The following is a 19964-nucleotide window of genomic DNA, read 5'->3' as shown; positions in this document are numbered from 1 at the left end:
GATTTGTATGGAGTGGATCTGCTGCTAAATGCTTCCGTCTTGGCATTAAAATGGAAGAAAGCAAGGTTTAGGCACAGTCATCTTGTAGCCTAGTGGATGGATTAGAGATGGGACTTAAGGCCTTTTGGTTAGTGCCAGGTACACTGTTATTGAGCAGAGGCATTTCATTCCTTTGTAATACCATGTTACGACTTAACAGCTTGTTCAACTGTGCAACATTCTTACTGTCAACTTCCTCATCATAAACCTTCCTGTATTTTTAGCTTTTTATTTCAGAGTGTTAGGTTTGTCTGCAACCCTGTCTGATCCAGTCCACTCTAAATGCCTGCAACAGAAAACTGCTCAGTGTGGGGAGACAATTCCTCCCTCCCTTCTCCTCCTAATTCAGATACAGCCAAGCAGACATCCAAGCTCCAATAGCAGCAAAGCAGTAATCCTGTCATAGTGATGGCAGTGTCTGAACAGATTTTTTGTCAAGAGATGGGATTAGAGCTACCAGCTATAGCTTCCATTTCCAATATATTCAAGTAAAAGGCCACAAATATTTTTTTAAAAATACTTTACAAAAAATAAGTAAATAAATAAATCACCATTTTTCAGTAGCTCTAAGCAAGACTGATCTTACCAGCCCCAGGACCTGGAACCACACATTGTTCATCTTGTAGATGGGTATACGGACAGTATCTTCCTACTGTAACTTAAAGGAGGTACAGGGTAAGGGCACACCTGATCATATCTCCCAGTGGTTCTTCAGTTCCAGGCAGTTCTACTCTGGTACTTCAGCAGCTGCCCATTCAGATGGCATGGCATGACTGTGATCATTGGTATTTTCACCTGCATTTCCAAGAAACTGAGTGACAGCTCTGGAAACAGTCTGCTGTGCTATTTCTGTTGCTCCAGGCAGACTAACCTTTCTAAGATAAGACATCTGTAATGCCTGCTTCCACCCTTGTCCAGTATGAGTAATAAAGGGGTCCTAGAACTGAGAGAGGTCTATTTTGTGCTTTCTGTAGCATGATCCATTCCCACATGCATCTTAGTATCATTAGCTGTTGCCTACTATATGTGATGCAGGGCTGGTGTTTATACATTCATAGATGTTATGGGTTGGAAGGGACCTCCCAAGATCATTGAGTCCAGCCCCCTGCACTTGGGCAGGAAAGACTGCTGGGGTCAGATGACCCCAGCAAGGTGCACATCAAGACTTTTTTAAAAAGATTTCCAGGGTAGGTGATTGTACCACCTCTGGGGCAAGTCTGTTCCAGACTTTAGGCACTTGAATTGTAAAGAAGTTTCTCCTTATGTCCAATCTGAAACAATCTTCAGGCAGTTTGTGGCCATTGGTTCTTGTCTTCCCCTGGCGTGCCTTGGTGAACCGATATTCCCCCAGGCAGTAATGTACGCCCCTTATATACTTATAGGCTGCAAACAAGTCCCTTTTAAGTCTTCTCTTCCCCAGGCTGAACAGTCCCATGTCTTTCAGCCTCTCTTCATATGGCCTGCTCTCTGGACAGCTATTCATGTGTGTGGCCCTCCTTTGGACTCTCTCAAGCTTCTCCACATCCTTCCTGAAGTATGCCACCCAGAACTGGATGCAGTAATCCAGCTACAGGCTCATTAAGACTGAGCAGATTGGGAGGGTGACTTTCTTAGCCTTGCTCGAGATGCATCGGCAGATGTGTGTCAGTGTTTTGTTCGCTCTGTCAGCTACAGAATTGCATTAGTGGCTTATGTTCATTCTGTGGTCTATCATGACCCCCAGATTTCTTTCAGTTGTGGTGCTGGCAAGTGTAGCACTGCCAGGCCCATACGTGTGTTGCAGATTATTTTTCCCTAGATGGAGCACTTTACGTTTCTCCATGTTAAACATCATCAGGTTTTGATCCACCCACCTTACGAACCTGTCCAGGTCAGTCTGTATCCTCAGTCTGTCCTCAAGTATGACCACATTCTCCCATAATTTGGTGTTGTCCATGAACTTTGCCAGAATGTCGAATCCAAATAATTGACGAACATGTTGAAAAGCACCGGTCCAAGTACTGAACCCTGAGAGATGCCACTGGTCACCTTCTGCCATGTTGACTCAGTTCTGTCTATTCATATTCTCTGGATCTTACCTTGGAGCCAGTTACCTAGCCACCAGACCGTAAAGTAGTTGAGGTCGTATTTTCCCAATTTTACCATGAGGACATCATGGGAGACTAAGTCAAAAGCCTTTTTGAAATCCAGGTATATGACATCAGCCTAATTTCCCTTATCCAGGTGGTGAGTTACCCAGTCGTACAAGGAAATGAGGTTAGTCAGACATGACCTGCCTGCAACAAAGCCAGGTTGGCTGTCCTTTAGAATACTGCCTTTAGTTAGCCTATCAATAATGGATTCTTTGATAATTTTTTCCATGATTTTCCCAGGGATTGAGGTCAAACTGTTTTCCCTGTAATTCCCTGGGTCCTCCTTTCCTTGAAGATAGGCAGCACAGTAGCTCTCTTCCAGTCTTCAGGGACTTTTCCTGAGCACCGGGAGTCCTCAAATAGCTTTGCCATAGGTCGCACAATGATCTCGGCCAATTCTTTCATCACTCTTTGGTGTAGTTCATCTGGTCTTGCTGACTTGCTGAAAAGTCCCTGTTCCCCTGTGCACTACCAGGAGTGACCAGGAATAACGGTCACAAGCTGGCAGAGGGTAGATTTAAGCTAGATATCACGAGGCGCTACTTCATTGTCAGGGTGGCTAGGGTCTGGAACCAACTTTCAAGAGAAGTGGTGCTGGCTTCTATCCTGGGGGTCTTGAAGAGGAGGCTAGACCTTGCTGGGGTCGTTTGACCCCAGTACTCTTCCCTGCCATGGCAGGGGGTTGGACTTGATGATCTGCTCAGGTCCCTTCTGACCCTAGAAACTACGAAACTACTACTACGACTTGTACATATCCAGCCTCTGTAGATGTTCCCCCACAAGATCTTCGCCAGCTATGGGAGGGTGATCACCACTACCTTGATCATCTGGTATCCTGTCAAGCAAGCTAACACCCTGGGACTGGTGGACTACTGACACGAAGTATTCGTTTAGGAGTTCGGTTTGCTTCTAAGTGTCAGTTATCAGCTGTCCTTTTTTTGTTCAGCAGGGGCCCTATTTTTTCCTTATTTTTTCTCCAAGTTCCTGTGTATCTAAAGAACTTTTTATTGTCCTTGATTCTGGTTGCCAGTTTGATTTCGGTTTCTGCCTTTATTTTTCTAATCTGCTCCCTACAGGTGTGGGCTAGTGCTGTGTACTCCTCCATGGTAGTAATTCTTGACTTCCATCCCTTATAAGCTTCTCTTTTCAGTATCAGGAGGTCCATGACTTCCCTATTGAGCCAAGGGGGTCTCCCAGCTCTTTTTCTGCTTTTCTTTCGAAAAGAAATGGACTTCCTTTGTACTCCAAGGGTCGCATCCTTGAGGAACAACCACTTCTCTTGGACTCCCTCCCCTATCGGACCATGGTCCTGGAGGGCCTTGCCAACCAATCTCCAACCAATCAGTTGCACAAATTGATGAATGAGGAGTTGTTGGTATTGTATGTGGCCAAGGCATTTTGCTACCATTTTGCTGTGTAGTAACGCTGGATACATAAGCGTATGCTAAGCTGGATCTAAAGGACTGAGTCCTTCTGGCTTATGCATGGTCCATTAGAAGCTTTGCCACTGACCACTATTTGGCTTTAGGATACATCTCCCCTCTGTGTATATATTTCCCATGAAATGACTATTGTAGTACTTACCCAGATACACAGACAGCTTTTGCAGCCTGTGCTAGGCTCCATGCTACTGCAGCTAGACTGCTTCTGGTACCCTGAGCTTGTCAAGTGACTGCAGTGTAAACATTCCCTAGTGCGCTTAGAATGGACCTGGGCAGCATCAGAGCTATTTTTGTATTTCAAGTTAATCAGCATATCTTATGAGCTGTAAACACCTTTTAATTCCCAACACTGATATATAGGGTCTTGTAAATTTGTATTTAAGCATATTTACAAGTGTCTGGTAACTTGTGTGTTTACCAATTAAAGGGTGAGGATACTTAATGTTCTCTTTAAGCTTACCTAAATAACATTAACATGGCCTAAAGTAAATTAAAAGGGGTATTTCAGGAAGAATAAAACAGGTCTTTGATTTTCAGTTTTACTATAGCACAGACAATTAATTTTGTTGAGTACTGGTAAATTATGTAGTGCAATTTTAAGAAACTTTAGCTTGTTACACATTAGTCAAGCTACCTTTTAGGTTAGAAACATTTTACAGTGCAGACTTTGCATATGAAATATAGAATATTTGAATGAAGACGTTCATTTGATGCTTTAAATCGCTACTACTATTCAGTATACCCTAGATTTGGGACTGCTTCATTCCTTTATCTAGTCTTTTAATTAAACCTACTACTAAACTTCCTATGGAAATTGGCTTTTACTTCGTTTTTGTCCAGCTACCACAGAATTTCACTATGACTTTTCTGATGCAAAATACACATATTGGATTTTTTCAGTCTGAGATGTAATTAAAAATGCATTTGATTACTATATTTCTGGCTCTCTCTTACTTATTAAGTTCCTCTAATCAATTTTCTTTTATGAAGCTTCTGGGAAATTATCTCAAAAGCAACACATTTCTCTCCCCTCTGGCAGGTTCCTGAAAATGTACTGAATTGCATTCAGAACACCTGTCCATATTCCGAATTAATCCAGTTTATTTCTAAAGCTATTTATTTGGCTCTGGTCCAGGCAGACTGTATTTTTGGCTGTTTCCTATACTATGTACTCCATCGTTTATTGCATGAAAAGCCCTTAATGCCCTGTTCTTTCATACAACCTCTCTTTTTCCATTTACTCCTAAGTGGAACTACCATGCTGCTGAGCCATTTCCTCTGGCACCCAGACTCACAAAGCCAAATTCCTATTTACTTCAGTTAGCAGAGGATGGGTCCCCAACAGCTGTTTGATCCTGAATGGTTCAGAAAAATGAAAAAAATCCCAGTAATACACCTGTTAGTGTGCACTTCTTCATATTAAAATAATTTATTTTCTATAACCCTAGCAGGTAACCATCTTATTTTCTGAAGCCTGAGCACAATCCTGTATTGACGAAGGTCTTCCACCTTTCCCTTCTGGATACTTTTGATCCTGAAACTGTTAGCAGTCCTACAAGTGCCATCTAGTCACTTGAACAACACATGCAGAATCAAGCACTGAGACTGGAACCCTCATTTTACCATAACTACTCTAAGGGTATGTCTGCATGTGCACATTTAATGTGCATTAGACCAATTTAAGGCATGTTAAAGGTGTGTGTGTTGCCAGACTGGTGGGGTGGGATGGGGTGGGGTGTTAACACCACACAGAGAGATGGAGTCCTATATTGCTCATCCCAGGTTACCCAAGTAAGATTATATAGCTAGTTTGAGGAAAGAACTTACTTAAATAACCAGTGTATTCATAAACAGTCTGAGAGGGGAAAGAAAGAAAGGAGAATCTGTCTCCTGGAAAGAAGGCCTAAGTAAAGGCTTGGAGGTAGTGGTACCAGAAGGAAAAGGCAGGGGAGGGAATGGCTATGGGAAATGGTACCCTGAAATCCAACAAGGTGGAGAGATATCTAGCAGAATTTGTGGTTTAAACTTCTATTTGGAGGAATGGCTGTCAGGTGGTCTAGTTAGTAGAAGGGAGAGTAACAAGAAAAGGCTGTCTGAGTTTGCACCTTTTTCTTTAATGCTGATGAAACACATGAATTAGAATTTAATGGATTTTATTGCTTTAGAAAAGGAAAGGATCAAGGCTCCCCTTGATGCAGGAGATCAGGGAAAAACACTATAGGGGGTGGCAGTACCATGTCTGTTGTGCAGCCAACAGGATACATCCAGTCAGCAGAAAAGTCTGGAAGCCATGTACTGCCTGAAAGCATGGGATGTAATGTGTTGTTATGAAACACGAGTATGAGGGCTGAATTAAGGCTGTGAAAACAGCCAGTAAGAAACCTGTGTGAAGACTGCACGTGGGGTTGCAGAGAACATACAACTTGGCATGTCTGAATCACGTACTTGGTGTCCTTAATGTACTCTTTTGCTTTGCCTACATTAACAGGTGTATATAATCTAGTACACCTCTTGATTCTGTACTCAGAAGTATGGGACTTCTCAGGCTCATTGACACTGATAGCTTCTGTAGCCTTGGGGCAAGTCCATTAACCTCTTTGTTCTATTTCCTTATCTGCAACAGACAAATAGAATAATTGTCTAATTTACCAAGGTAATTCAGGGTGAGCTCTGCTGTGATAAGTAATGGCATCATCATAAACCACACATCCTGCTGGCTATTTCAGTCAGGCTGACTACAGAGGAAGATGCTATACAACAGGGTAGGCAACGTTTTTTGGCTGGAGTGCCAGTAACCCCCACAACGCCTGCTTTGGAAGGTGCTGGAGTGCTGGCATGCCAGAAAAATGAAATGAGGGCAGGGGGTACATGGCAGGATGCCCTACTTGTGCCCCGTCCCCCCCCAGCCAAAGCCCCTGCCCCTAGCCCTGTTGCCCTGTGCCCCCCAACCCTGCTCATGACCCTTGCCTCCCACCCAAAGCCCTATCTACTGCATCTTGGCCCCGGCCCCGGGGAAGCAGCACATATTGGCAGTGCTCCCTGCTGTACTGCCCTCGCCACTTCTGCAAAGCAGTGTTGGAACCCAGTGCAGCAGGGCACAGCAGGGGGCGCAGAAAGCTGCCTGCTCCCAGCTCCCCGCTGCCATGCCACACTTCCCCCACAAGTGGGGGCAGCAGCGAGGGGAACAACCCTGCACTGCTGCCCATGCTGCTCCCATACACACAGGGGAAGTGTGGCAGGGGAGCTGGGAGCAGGCAGCTTTCTGCACCCCCCGCTATGCCCTGCTACACCGGGTTCCAGTGCTGCTTTGCAGAAGTGGCGAGGGTGGCACAGCAGGGAGCGCTGCCGGTATGCGCTGCTGCCCCAGAGCTAGAGCTGGGAGGCTGCTGGGGCTGGGGCCAGGGCAGAGTGGCAGCAGTTGGTTGCAGCTGGCCCAGGTTCTGGGTAGCTGCTGATAGCCACAGAGGCTAGGCTGCTTGCAGCAGGGCTTCCATGGGAGCAGCCCAGGCTCTGTGGCTATCGGCAGCTACCCAGCTGGGGTGGCTGCAGCTGGGAGGCTACAAACAGCTGCTACCCTTCCACCTTGGCCATGGCCCTAGCTGTCTCCTGGCCCTGGGCCTCGGGAAGGCAGCAGTGCTGGCACTGCCCATTGGGGCCAGGGCCAGGAGGCAACAGCTGTTTGTAGCCTTCTGGCTGCAGCCAGCCCAGGCTCTGGGTAGCCGCTGATAGCCACAGAGCCCAGACTGCTCCCAGCAGGGCTTGCAGCATCTCAGCTGCTTGCTGGGAGCAGATCGGGCTCCCGGCTGGCAGCAGCTACCCAGAGCTGGGGCCGGCTGCAGCTGGGAAGCTGCCAACAGCTGCTGCCTCCCTGGCCCCAATGTGTGCAGAGGAAAATGGCCTTACGTGCCATGCTTGGCATGCTTGCTGGGGTTTGCCGGCCCCTGCTATACAACCTGAGCCAAGGTATCAGAATCTTGCTGTCTGTATGTAAAATCAGTGTTTTATGAGGACCCTTGCTGTTCCTGGTGATCCAGCCAGGTGTGTTTAAGGAGAAGTATCTTCGGAATAGAGCCAAGATAGGATGCAAAGCATTCTGTCCTTAGTCTCTCTTACTGCAAAAATTCAGGGCATATGTGTGCTACTTAAGAAAGCATGGCACTTGAAAAGAAGAGCAAAAGGCCAGGGAAGGTTATGTTTCTTGCATTAAAAAGTTAATTATTAGCTCTGTCAGATCACAGGTAAGCTTCAGAGTTGGGATGTCTGAGAACACACAGCTACTAGCACTAAGGTACTTAAAAATTAGGAGGACTCTTACCTTGTGGCTTCCCAGCACTGATAAAGCTTGGGATAGGTCTGTCTTAGTGTATGCCTGTCCTGCAGTAGATATACACCACAAGCAATTTAACTATAGTCACAGGGAGTTCAACATAGGTTAATTCAGTGGTAAGCAATCCCCAGCATGGGTGCCAGTGGGGCATGCAAAGGCATTTTGCTTGGCATGTGCACTTCGGGGTGGATGGTGGGGAAAGGGTTGGGGCTGTGCTGCCACAACAAGGATCAGGCCCCATGTGGCTCCCCCACTGTCCACCCCTGGCATGCTAACATCTTACAAGTCAAGGTTATGGGCATTTTTGGCATTCTGCCCAAAAATGTTGCCAAGCCCTGGGCTAATTTATACCTGCTGAGACTGACAGCAAGGTAGACTGTCCCACACTGAGTTCTGTGCTGCTTCTGGTAAGCATTCTAGGTCAGATTCTCTCCTATACAGTCTTGCACAGTAGCATAGATTCAGGTAGTCCAAACTGCTGCTCAGTTAAACTCAGCATCTCTGTGTCCTTTACTACCAGTGCCAAATCTGTTCAAATGTAAGCAAGGCACCTATTGAATCACAAATACCCTTTTCTGCAGGACCTCAGATCTGCCTTGGAGGCTCCCATTCAAATATTGACCAGTTCTGACCTTGTCTAATTTATGAGCGTTGACAAGATTACAGCTCATGGAAGCCTGGCTCTAGTTCTAGTATTTGTAAAGTGAGTCTATGGAATAAGATGATATAAATTCAGTTTTATTACTGAGCACATATCAAAATGTTATAGGTCACACTGTTCACTCTACTTTGGAACCCAATGGCTTCTAATTAATCATTTTTATTATGTAGACAGTTTTTGATTTCCAAGGGAAGACTAGTGACCAGGAAGCCAGAGGGATAAATTCAGATAAATTCTCCTGCTGTTAGTGCCACTGATGCCAATGTCTTTGCAACTAAGCTGAACTATATAACTCCAAAGGGGAAGTATTAATTTCAAACTCTTTTTAACTTTTATCATTCAGGTAAAATGGGAGCTATATCTTAGCCGCTCATAGCTTTGGTCTTATACAACTGCCTGACAGAAGACATCTTGAAAAGCTAAAATAATCTCTATCCACCTGGGTTAGAACTGAAAATTAAAACTGTTTCTGGAAGAACCTGCCTATGGCAGCCTAACTGTAGGGATAATAAAGGGAATAGCTTCCAGGTGCTATTTTATGCTTTTGCATATATATGAATCATATCTTTGTCTTGGAATACAAAATGTTCCAGCTGCTACACTCCAGAACTTGTGTGTACCATGGGAGGAGTATGCATTGGTGGAAAATGGCTGTAATTTTCTTACTGTTCATTGGGTGCTTTTCTTGTCCATTGTGGGCCAAAATCCTTGCTGGGGAGGGATATGGCAAGGGCTGCTAGAGGTGCAGCACATCAGTGCATTCATTCTGGACTTCAGCCAGTGGAATTCTTTTGGAGCCCACCAATCTAAGTTGGCAGAAAACTGGCAGGTTTCTTCACTACCAAAGGAGGGCCATGAAGAATATACTGGCATCCCTGAGTGGGGATTCCTCCCCACCTAGGGAAGTTATAGCAAATCCTAATGGAGCAGACAGAAGCTGACTGACAGACCAGTTCTAGCGAACATATATTCAGGTCCTATGAATTTAGCCTTTGTTAAAGCGCCTGGTTGCTGCAATCTTTTCCTAAGAAAGATTAAGGCTGGGTGGTTTACAATAACATACTTCTTCATTTGGTAAAATATGCCCATGTACTTTTACTGAGGAAAATAGGGATTATATGTTTTAGCAAAGTGTGCTCCGATCAGAGTGAAAACTTCTTGCTGTCAAAGGGAAGGAATGGGTTACCGAGACTGGAGATCTTTTGAAATAGCTCCGATGATATGTTACTGTAGTTGCTAGGCAAGCTGATAACCCATCTGTTCACAATAATTTAATAAACCTGAGAAGTTAGTAATTTCCTGGTAGAAGAGGAAAACACCATTTCATAAACATCACCATAATTTCTTACTTGGCTCTGCAAGTCAATGGTTTTGTTCTTAATCTCACATGCTAACAGCTTGTGCAGAATATAAGAGGACTCAACACCTTTCCTTTCAACACATCTTTTGAGCAACGATCAATACCTTCTGCCTCATCATTAAATAGATTTTGAAAATCTCTTCAAGCCATATCAGTTTCATATCCTTATTTAGGTCTTTAAAATTTATCCTCAGCTGGGAATTCTGCAAGTAACTGTGATTCTCTTGTTCTCAACACTTACTTGAAGTATTCCATCCATCATCATTTCTAGTCCTTTTCTGATGCAATGTAGTTTGTGCTTTGTCTTTCTTGAAAACTGAATGGCTGTTAAATTATCCATTTATCTTCTTTCAGATTTGCAGTACAATTTGAGTAGATTGTGCTGGCTGTCTTTCTCACTTATTGGCCAAATTTTCAGTTTACTTCTGTTTTATATATGTTTTATTCACCAGTACAAGTCCATTTGCAGTAAACTTTTCAGCTAATTTTGAATAGGATGATAACATAAATTGTCATTGCACAGACGATTCATTTTTTCATAGACAGTGGTGCAAAAGTGTCTAACCCTGAAATTCAGGCTCCCTTGACTTCAGTGAAGTGTCTCCCACAGATTTCAATACTCCTTACTTATTCTTGTGTTCCTAAGTCATTGATCCACCGTTCCATCTGGGGATGGCATAGGTCTTTGTCAGGTAGCTGCTTGTAGAGCAACCCGAAACACTTTGTTCCTTAAGGGGCTAAATATACTGCTGTCTTTCTCTCCAGCAAGTCTGAGAAAGCTTGCAGACTCCATAAATTCGGAGCGGCAAGGCAACAGACTGCTTCTTTGATCTACCTCTTTGTCAATAATCCTTCCAAAATCACATATTAACAAAAAAAAAGAAAACCAAGCTAGGGAATGGAAGAAGAAAAGTTAAGATTTGTTTTCTAAGTTCGTTGTAATGAGAAGTCTGAAGATTGTAGAAAAGATCTTTGCTCCAGGCCCTCTACAGACCCTCCAGCACCATAACCCTTTACATATGCACTTTCCTTTCCTTTCCTTTTTCCTGTCCTTGTGACAAGGTATTTAGTAGAATTCATATAACTTATTTGATTAGGAAACTGTAAATCATATGATTTCTTTTATGTCCCCTCACACTGGCTTACCTTCTGCTGTGCTACAAACTGAGGACAGGTGTTTATTTGAAGCACCAAGAATTTCTGGGGAATTCGCAGTACCACGAAACACAGTGGGAAATATATACACACCAATTCAAGGGTCTGGTTGTCCAGACCATCACAGAGCACAAGAACCTGTACTTTTGGTGCACAGCAGCTAGATGGCCAGTGTGCAGAGATCTTGTCCTTGAACGTTCCTGAGGACAGCCAAGCATAGAGGAAAGTACTGCTTGGCTGGCCAGAGACCCAAAGTTCAGAGCTGAACTTACCGAAAGTTCAGGTGGATTTGGTTTGAATGCCTTGGTTTAAGTTCATCATTAGTAAAAATGGCAACAAGCTGTGAACCATGTCCTTCTGTTCCTGCTTAAGAGCTACTAAAAGCCCCATTTTTTTTAGCTGTAAGTGTCTTTTCTCTGTGACAAACCTTTGTCCTAACAGGATCCCCAGCTACCTAGGTCCCAGCCAACACATCTGCTAGGCTTAATTAGCTTTTCTTGAAGCAGACATTTTTATGAACACCGCAGACAATGCTGCCACTGCTCCTCCTTGAAAAGTTTGGGCAATATTGCCCTGTGGATGTCAGCATTCTCAGTGGAGAATGATACTGTCACTTAAACTGCCAGCCACTCTGCTGGGTCTGGTCTGTGGCATATCATATATTGCATGCTGAGACAATATGCCTTAATTATCTATGTCACTTGGGCTTTTCCAGAGAGCACAAGCATTGTCTTTCAATGTCAGTGCTCAGCTTAACTGTCAACTATGAACCCTTTCAAAAGTTTACTTCTCTATGGGCATGTCTACATGAGACATTTACTGCGGAGCTGCCTAAATTGACTTTGCAGGAAACGTCTGAAAGTCTACACATGCATCTGTATTAGAGTTCAGGAAACCAATACACTCCACAATATGTTAGTACTTGTAAATACAAGTACTGTCCTGCTGTAGAGTTTTTTTGTGCACGGCAGTGTGCATGTAGACCCTGACCCAGCTGACGGGGGACAAGTGTGCTTCAATGCAGGGGCTGCCTGCCGGCTGTCCCCATGCTGAAGCACCCTCATGCCCCAGTCAGCTGCTCCCGCAGCACGTTGAGCTGGGTTGGATCAGCCCCGGGCTGGCAAGCTGACTTTCCCCAGACCCCTGCCAGCCAGGGCTGCTCCAAGTCAGCTCAAAATACTGCAGTCCTGGGCACATGTGTAAACATGGTACCCGGGAACAATAAACTCTGGTGCGATATGCACTGGAGTTTATTTCTGTTCATAAATATGCATGTATAGATGTGCACACCAGTATTCTGAAGCATCCACCAAAAGTTTCATAAAAAGAGCCTCTTGTATCTTCAGTGAAGACGTGCTCATCAGGAGCCAGCCATGAAATCTCTGAGGTAAAACTAACTTCAGTGAAAGATGTGTATCAAAGTACTGTAACAACATTTTCGGAGAGATTTGATGAGGTATCAGTGCATTCTATAAAATATTTTTAATGTCTGAAACGTGGAGAAACAATAATCACGCTGCCCTTGACACAAAGGCAATAATCAAGTAGTTCCCTCTGTCTACAGCCCCAAGACCTTTGATATATCTGCCTTTCTAATTTTCCTATAGCAAGTTGTTTGATTCATAATTAAACTCATCTGTGGAATAACATCTCTATGATGATGTCACTACAACAGCCTTTTAAGTTGGTCCACTCATCATCAAGCATGTATTAAAGGCAAAGGCTTTTATTAGTGATAGAACTTCTGGGAAGTGCAGGGAAACAAGCAGATCTCGGCAAACAACTTGCTGTCTCTTTAATCCTGCAAGGATTTGCCATGATATCCAACATCTGAACTGCAAATGCATGCTAAAGGATTTGTGCCAAAAGTTTAAATCATTGTTAAAATCAGGAGACTGACTTTATTTGTTTACATAGGAGGAGGTAAAGTGAAGCATGGGGACCTACACAAGAGACACCAAATCTTTTTTTTAACTCACAGTCAAGTACATTCATTGATTTCAGTGAAGATTTTGCCTGAAGAAGAACTGCAGTTCTTAGATTTGAGTATCTCCTTTCAAACGAGAGTGAACAGAGTACTCTCCAATGCACGTAAGTTGTGGGCTTGTTTATCTCCCGTAAAGACATCTCTCTTAAACTTAAAACAACTGCTGTCGATTGTCACTGATGATCTGGTTATGTATTTAGACACAGAAGAGCAAGAGAGCATAACCTCTGGCCTTACTATTCAGGATGTAGCTGTCTGCTTAAGAAGGCTGTGAGCAGAGGCTGGGCTTCTGTCAGCATCCTTTGTCTGAAGTGAATTGCTTTGATATTATTTGTGGAAATCTCTCTGTTCCCTGAGACAGCCTTATATGGAGTGCTAGGATCTAGTCAGAGGAAATCAAAGCTCTAAGGCTGTTGATCCTGTCCTACGTTCACTCAGAATGCAACAGGTTTCTGGCAACGATAAAGCTTGAATACCATTTGAAAAGAAGCTCTGAGGACCTTTAGTCTGAGAAATGCAAATGAATGAATTTTAATGCTCCAAATGATGTATTCCAGTTACAGAGAAACCAAGTGAACACTTAATACTGTTCACTGGTTGTCTATAGCAAAAAGGCTAAGTTATTGATAAAAGAATATGTTGCAAATGTGAGGTGTTTGCATAGTCAAATAGTTACAGTATTGGTAGTATGGCTGTATAAAATACCTCAGTTTTCCACAATTACAAATTAAGAATGAAACTATTATTTCTGTAAGTCCTAAAAGACAGAGCATCATCCAGTGCAGACAGCAGTTCTGTTCACTTAATGGAGATCCTGACACTAATGGTGGGTCCAAAATGCGATATATAACAAATATTCTTAACAGACTAAATTTGCAACATCTTTATTGCAGACCACTAATACCATATGTAATGTTTAAAAAAATTATGCACTGGCTTAAATTGGATGTTATAAACCTGTATTAAACAACAGTAGATTGAAATGAAGCATACTATAGGATAACCAACAGAAACCAGCTTATCCGGGGTGAGGTGCTACTAAAGAAACTAATTTTAGCTTCCCTAACAGTCCAGTGAATGGTTTTCTTAACTGGAAATGGCCAACATACTTGGGAAGCAAAAGCAATTTAATCTATAGAGACTTGGAGAGGTTATTGCTGGTTGCAGTTTTAAACACAGTTGTGATAGCTTGTGGCCTGAGGAATTGGACTAGGAATAAAGTCAAAAGCAACAGTTCATACTGTCAATAGAAAAAAACGATCAATTTGCAGGTATCTGATCCTGGCCCCGTATTGCAGTAATGCAGGGTTCATTTCTGGACAGGCTAAGGATTTGACAAGGCAAAGCTGAAATGCACTACATTCTAGCAGGCCTTTGACAATGATCCTAGTCACTATGTCTGGGTACAGACAGTCAGAAGCCCGAGGCTGAATCGATTCAGTCTTTGCAGATTAGTTTAAAATGCACAGATTAAACTAAAACAGAAGTGAACAGACATTTACCTTTGATTCAGGAAATACAGCCACATGCCTACAGTGGTTCAGGCCAACTGCCAGAGAGTGCTAGAGCATGGCTCTCTGGCTGTGTGCTCACTTCCTCTTCCTGCTGCCCCTGAGGTTTCTGGGATTTGCAGTCCAGACTTACAACAGCAGCACTCTGTAGAGTTATCACTTCCTCTTCCTGCTTCCAGGTGTCTCTGGGATTTGTAGTCCACAGTTGCAGCCAGCAGTAAGTTTGAGTGGGGGAAAGAGTGTTTAACCTTACCCCCTGGCCCCAGACCTCAGCTGAGGTGTGCCTGTGGGGGTAGTTCCCCCCACTGCAGACTGGGCTTTCTTCCCCCCCACCCTCCTTGTCAGCCAGCCCTCACAGCTCCCTCTAGGAAGCACAGGGGTGGGGCCAGCCCTGCTCTCTGGAGCAGACTGTTCAGCTCAGCCCAGCCCAAGGCTGGGAAGCTGGGGGACTCTGATTTAACTTGAACTATGAAGATGTCTGGGACAGAAGTTCATAAATCGGTTTAACCCAAATCAGTTAAGTCTCATTCAGCCAGGTTTATCTTAAACCAGTTTCAGCCATTTTGAAACTGGCTTATGTGCACTGAGCTGCTTCTGTTCTGTTACAGGTTTAAGCCAGCTTCTGATCGCTTAAACTGGTTTATGCATAACTTCTGTCCCTAGCCCATAAAACTGAGCAGTCCAAGAACAAGGGAACAGTGAGGTGGCTTACAACCACCAGTCCCCCACAGTTCGAGGCCTGTACTGACCATGGCTGACCCCAACCTAGAGAGTAGGTCTACCTATTCTAAATGAATACAAAAAGTTGTCAGATTTAGAGCTTGGCAGCTAGTGTTACTATTTAGGAAATGTGCTTGACATTATGGCATCTGAAATGGAGTTGAAGTTGATATTTATACTTATTCAACTTGTCTGCTTTCCCTGTGCTTTACCTCAGCAGTGTACTCAATTCCAAGGGGTGATGAGGCATGGCTACTATGGAGAATTGTTAAGTCTTGATGAGCTGCTGCTCGCATGGAAGCAACTTGGTAAAAGAAACGTTGCAAAACCAAGAAAACTAATCTGCTAGATGGCTTTAATAACCAAGGAACAGATCAGTTGGTGAGCAACTTTAATCACTGACAAAAGGGGCTTCAACTTTAATAAAGGATGTCTTTTTCACAAGCTATTCTGGAGTCAGCAAGAGGTGGTAAGAGGAGAAGGCAGTATTGTGCACAAGAGGAAGAGGTTTATCTAGGATGCGCTAGAGGACTGATCAAATCCTAAAGAATGCTTTTGAGTAGTGAGAAAACTATAAAAAGTAAGGATGGGCATGGAAGTCTTACTATGTCATCTCTATGTGTAGTATGTCTTAGGCTGTTTAAGAGAAATTTTATTAGAAACTGTATTTTATGCTTTGGCCCTCATGTTTCTGTTGGGGCAAAATGCATAGCCAAATGGTTCCAGGGTTGAAGCTATGTTTAAAGGGTGTTCTTAAACCATGGGTTTGTCTTGGAAGGGATGGTGTCAGCAGTGGGCTAGGAAATCTAGGCCAGTTGGACTACAAGGATGTTTTTACAAGTACTCTGGGAATGGGGAAAGTGGGGGGACTCTTTTCACTAGAGTGGTTCTGAGAGCCAGTCTAATTAAGGTGTCATCATGTATTGGCATTGCTGTGCTTCAAAATGGTGGCGGGGGCAAATTGTACCCCCACCACCATTTTGAAGTGTGGGATGAACATTCAGTATGGGGTTGCTAGGACTGTGATACTGAATTTCTCGTCCGTTTGCTTTCTCTGACACTTCAGAGGAATGCCCAGTAGCATATTATCTATGTGACTCATAGGCATTTTACTGCATTTCTTGCTAAGGCAGGACTCTACTCTGGCTTCAGTGGGAGTTGAGAACAATTAGCTACAGGTTGGATTGTCCCCTCTCTGTAGAAATACAGCATAATGGAACAGATTTAAATGATTGGATCTCTGTTGGTGGATATATGTTTCCACATGTAGTTCTGCTAAGGACAATGGACACCAGTTTCTGTCTGCAAGGATCCAGGGCTAGCATTGTTATTATGAAAGGGGTTACTTGCTTGGATCATGCACCTGATGGATTAATGTTGTATTATCATTTGAGTACTTATAGAATTTTGTAACAAACATTTGATTTCCTAAATAGGACATTAGTGTATTTATGTAAGTGTCATTCAGGTTTTGTGAATCTTTATCAATGAGAACTCTACCTCTGTATTCTTAATGAAGTAACCATAATGTTGTAACCCACTCTGTGTCAATGTAGTCTATACTCTATACAACATATTACAAAGGCTAAAATTAAAGGATTTTTTGGAAGGGAAGACAACCCAAACCCATAATATTATATAGCTGACAAAATGCATCAACTGTAGGTTTTGTATCGTCTGTAAACAGAAGATTTACAGTGCCTGAATGCGTCATTGGTGTGATGGGTGTACTGAGGTTTGATTAAGTTGGATATGGAAATTAAAATTTGACTTTATATTCAAGAGAGAAGCTCACACAGTGTGATACTGTGACATCGAGTTTTCTGTTTACCCCTAAGGCTGGTGCTGCAATGACTTCAAGGTTTGATAGTGTCTCTTTTTTTAAAGTTGTTGAGCAGCAGGCTAATAGCTGCACAGCATGATGCAAAGACAGCAGAAAGTAGGGGAATCAGATGTGAATATATTCCCCAGAGAGCTCCTGCTAGGATGGAGCTAACTAACCAGTGCTTCAGTGTTCAAGATCTAGTCTTTTCACACAGAGGTTGCTTTGTTTCTCCACCCACCGTGCTGTATTGTACCCTTTCATATTACAGATTCTGTCACAACATAAATCATGACTTCTGGTTATAACATTGCCTAGTTTGGGGAAATAACTTTGTTCTTATTTTTTGCTCTTCTTCTGACATTTTCCCCTTATCCTAGTCTATGTAAGAGATGAGCCTAGTGAATTTAAAAAACTGCATGGATCTGTATTCTCCCATGAAGCTATATATCCATCAGATCATTAAATACTTACTTTATTATAGGAGACTGTGACTTGCTGTTGTGGCAACTCAGGGGCAGGGGCACAAGGACGAACCAGCGGCAGGACTGTAGCTTCCTCATTCACAAGGATGCAGGGGACGGGGAACACAGTCCATCTTCTTACATTAGTAGCTACTAGAGACGCATCCTGCCTATAGCAGGGAGGCATTCCTAAATCTTTTTTGCGCATGCATATATGTGTAGAAAGGAGTTACAGTCACATAATTACATTTCTGGCATGACCAGTAATTCACTTTATGTACACCCAAATGCATACTGAAATCACTTGGTGACTGGGATTTGTGAAGAGCAGGAAGAAGAGAACATTACATTTTGTACCAATTTCAGAGGGAATGTTTGATCAGGAGAAAAAGACTAATTAGTCTGGGTTTTTTTTCTACATGATGAGAGCCAACTCCTCCAGTCTGTATCCGGGCAAAGCCCTGATATCAGTAGGAGGCTGGCTTCAGGCTGCAGGTTGGGCCCCAAGCTTGGCTGATGAAGAGGTATGCAAGCTGGTGATGACAGGGTTCCACAATGTTGCTTACCAGCTGTAGCCTTGCTTGCATAACTGTATTTTCTAGTCAGGCAGAAGAAATAAACATCCATCTGGGCCACACACTGCATCTGATGTAATTTGATTAGCAGTGGCACTTCATTGTAGGTATCTGCAGCCCATAACACAGCCATCCATCTTACAGCTGTGGTACTTATTCCAAGCATCCAAGTAATCTGTGTGGGTGCACGACCACATTAGCACATTCTACGCTGGATGCAATGTGTGCCTATACCAAGTGATCCCATGGGCTGTGCCATGGAATGTGCCTTTCAGCTCTCAGGTTGGAAGAGCCAGAACTGGGGTTGAAAAATTCAGGCCTGTGTTTTCCCTGGGGTCCTGCCTATTCAGGTCTGTGCTTATATGCAGAATTATTCATTGAACAAAACACAGAGCACAGTAGGGAACTTTTACCACATTAAGAACCATTGCCTGATATAAGATAAAAGAGATCTTTGTCTGGGCAGCTCTGGAATTCAAAAAGAAATGATATTTCTGTCTTCACAGTCTGTAAATTAAACATTTCTGTCTACAATTCAAAATTCTGAGCAAAGACAAGGGAAACGAAGGTAAGTGTGCTGTGTATAGCAGCATTAGAGATTGCTATATAAACAACTCTCTTATTTGGAAATGAAGGGCCAGTGCTCTCCTGACTCTGCAATGGCAGTAAGTAAAATTACCTCGTATAAGGGCATGCAGATGCTATCGATCCATTCCAGCTGCAGCCTGGGCAGTTCATCTTTTCTGTTCCGATCAAAAATAGCCTGAATTGAGAGGAAAACAAAAGTATCATGCTTTACTGTGCTGAAATATTTTTACCAATACAGTACAGAGTCAGTTATCCAAACTAATTGGGACCAAAGACCCTTTCTAAGATCAAATTGGTTGACAGAATGAATCTTCAACAAATATGTATATATGCAATGTATACAATATGTCTACAGACTTTTATTTCAATATGTCAATTATTTTACATTTTTCTCAGTAGTTAAAATAGTACATTTTTCCTTTTGTTTAGTTACTTGTACCTTTGTACCACATATCATGTAGGTTTACAGCACATCCTACTTCGGATAACTAACTCTACTGTACGTAATCCAACACTTGGATGTTCTGATCAGATTGTTAACAAGAGAACACTTCGTAAACCATAAAAAATCTTTACATACACTTTCTAGTTTTTTGTCCAGATGACCCCAGCTGACTTCCTGCCCCTTAGGCAGGGGCCTGGACTTGATGATCTTCCGAGGTCCCTTCCAGCCCTAATGTCTATGAGAGAGATTTTTCAGCTTTTTTTTTTTTTTTGAAGTTTGTAAGTTGAAGTTATTTTATTGCTATAATATGCAATTTCTAAATGTCAGTACAATGCTGCGGGTGGACAAGAGCAAGAACCCTAAAAAGAGATGCATAGTAATTTTGTGTAGACCAGATAATACCATTCTCTGCCACAGAAGAAGCAAAAATGCTTTGAATTAATTGGAATAAATGAAGAAGAGTATATGTGTCATGCTGCCTTGAGAGGACCCAGGAGCCCAGCCATATCTGGCAGTCTTCTAGCTGGGGAATCATCAGATTGAGCTGGGAGGAGTACTTGTTCTACAGTTTGCTCCTTTGGGAAAGAGAGCTCAACTTCTTGGTCATTTGTGACTCTACCACAGGGAATACTGCAGGGGGTGAAGGCAATTGCTGGAACACTTGGAAAGTTGACCGTGCTGTCAGAGGCAAGGAAAACTAGAGATAAGGAGGAAAGACTTGAGCTCTGTGAGGTTT

General features: G+C 43.1%; 1 protein-coding gene across 1 annotated transcript in view; it reads right to left on the bottom strand.

The window, feature by feature from the left end:
• The window catches only part of PDE11A (phosphodiesterase 11A), a 262869-nt gene that overhangs the window by 10330 nt on the left and 232575 nt on the right, over positions 1-19964 (bottom strand). The window contains exon 19 of the mRNA XM_090045374.1: positions 18875-18958. Coding sequence (XP_089901500.1) covers positions 18875-18958 — 84 coding nt within the window. The remainder of the gene's footprint in view (positions 1-18874; positions 18959-19964) is intronic.

Source organism: Crocodylus siamensis, chromosome 4 (assembly GCF_052110815.1).
Source record: "Crocodylus siamensis isolate JL-2025a chromosome 4, ASM5211081v1, whole genome shotgun sequence".
NCBI classification, from domain to species: Eukaryota; Metazoa; Chordata; order Crocodylia; family Crocodylidae; genus Crocodylus; species Crocodylus siamensis.
The sequence above is the reverse complement of the archived record's forward strand: the minus strand, read 5'-3'. Positions and strand labels throughout refer to the sequence as shown.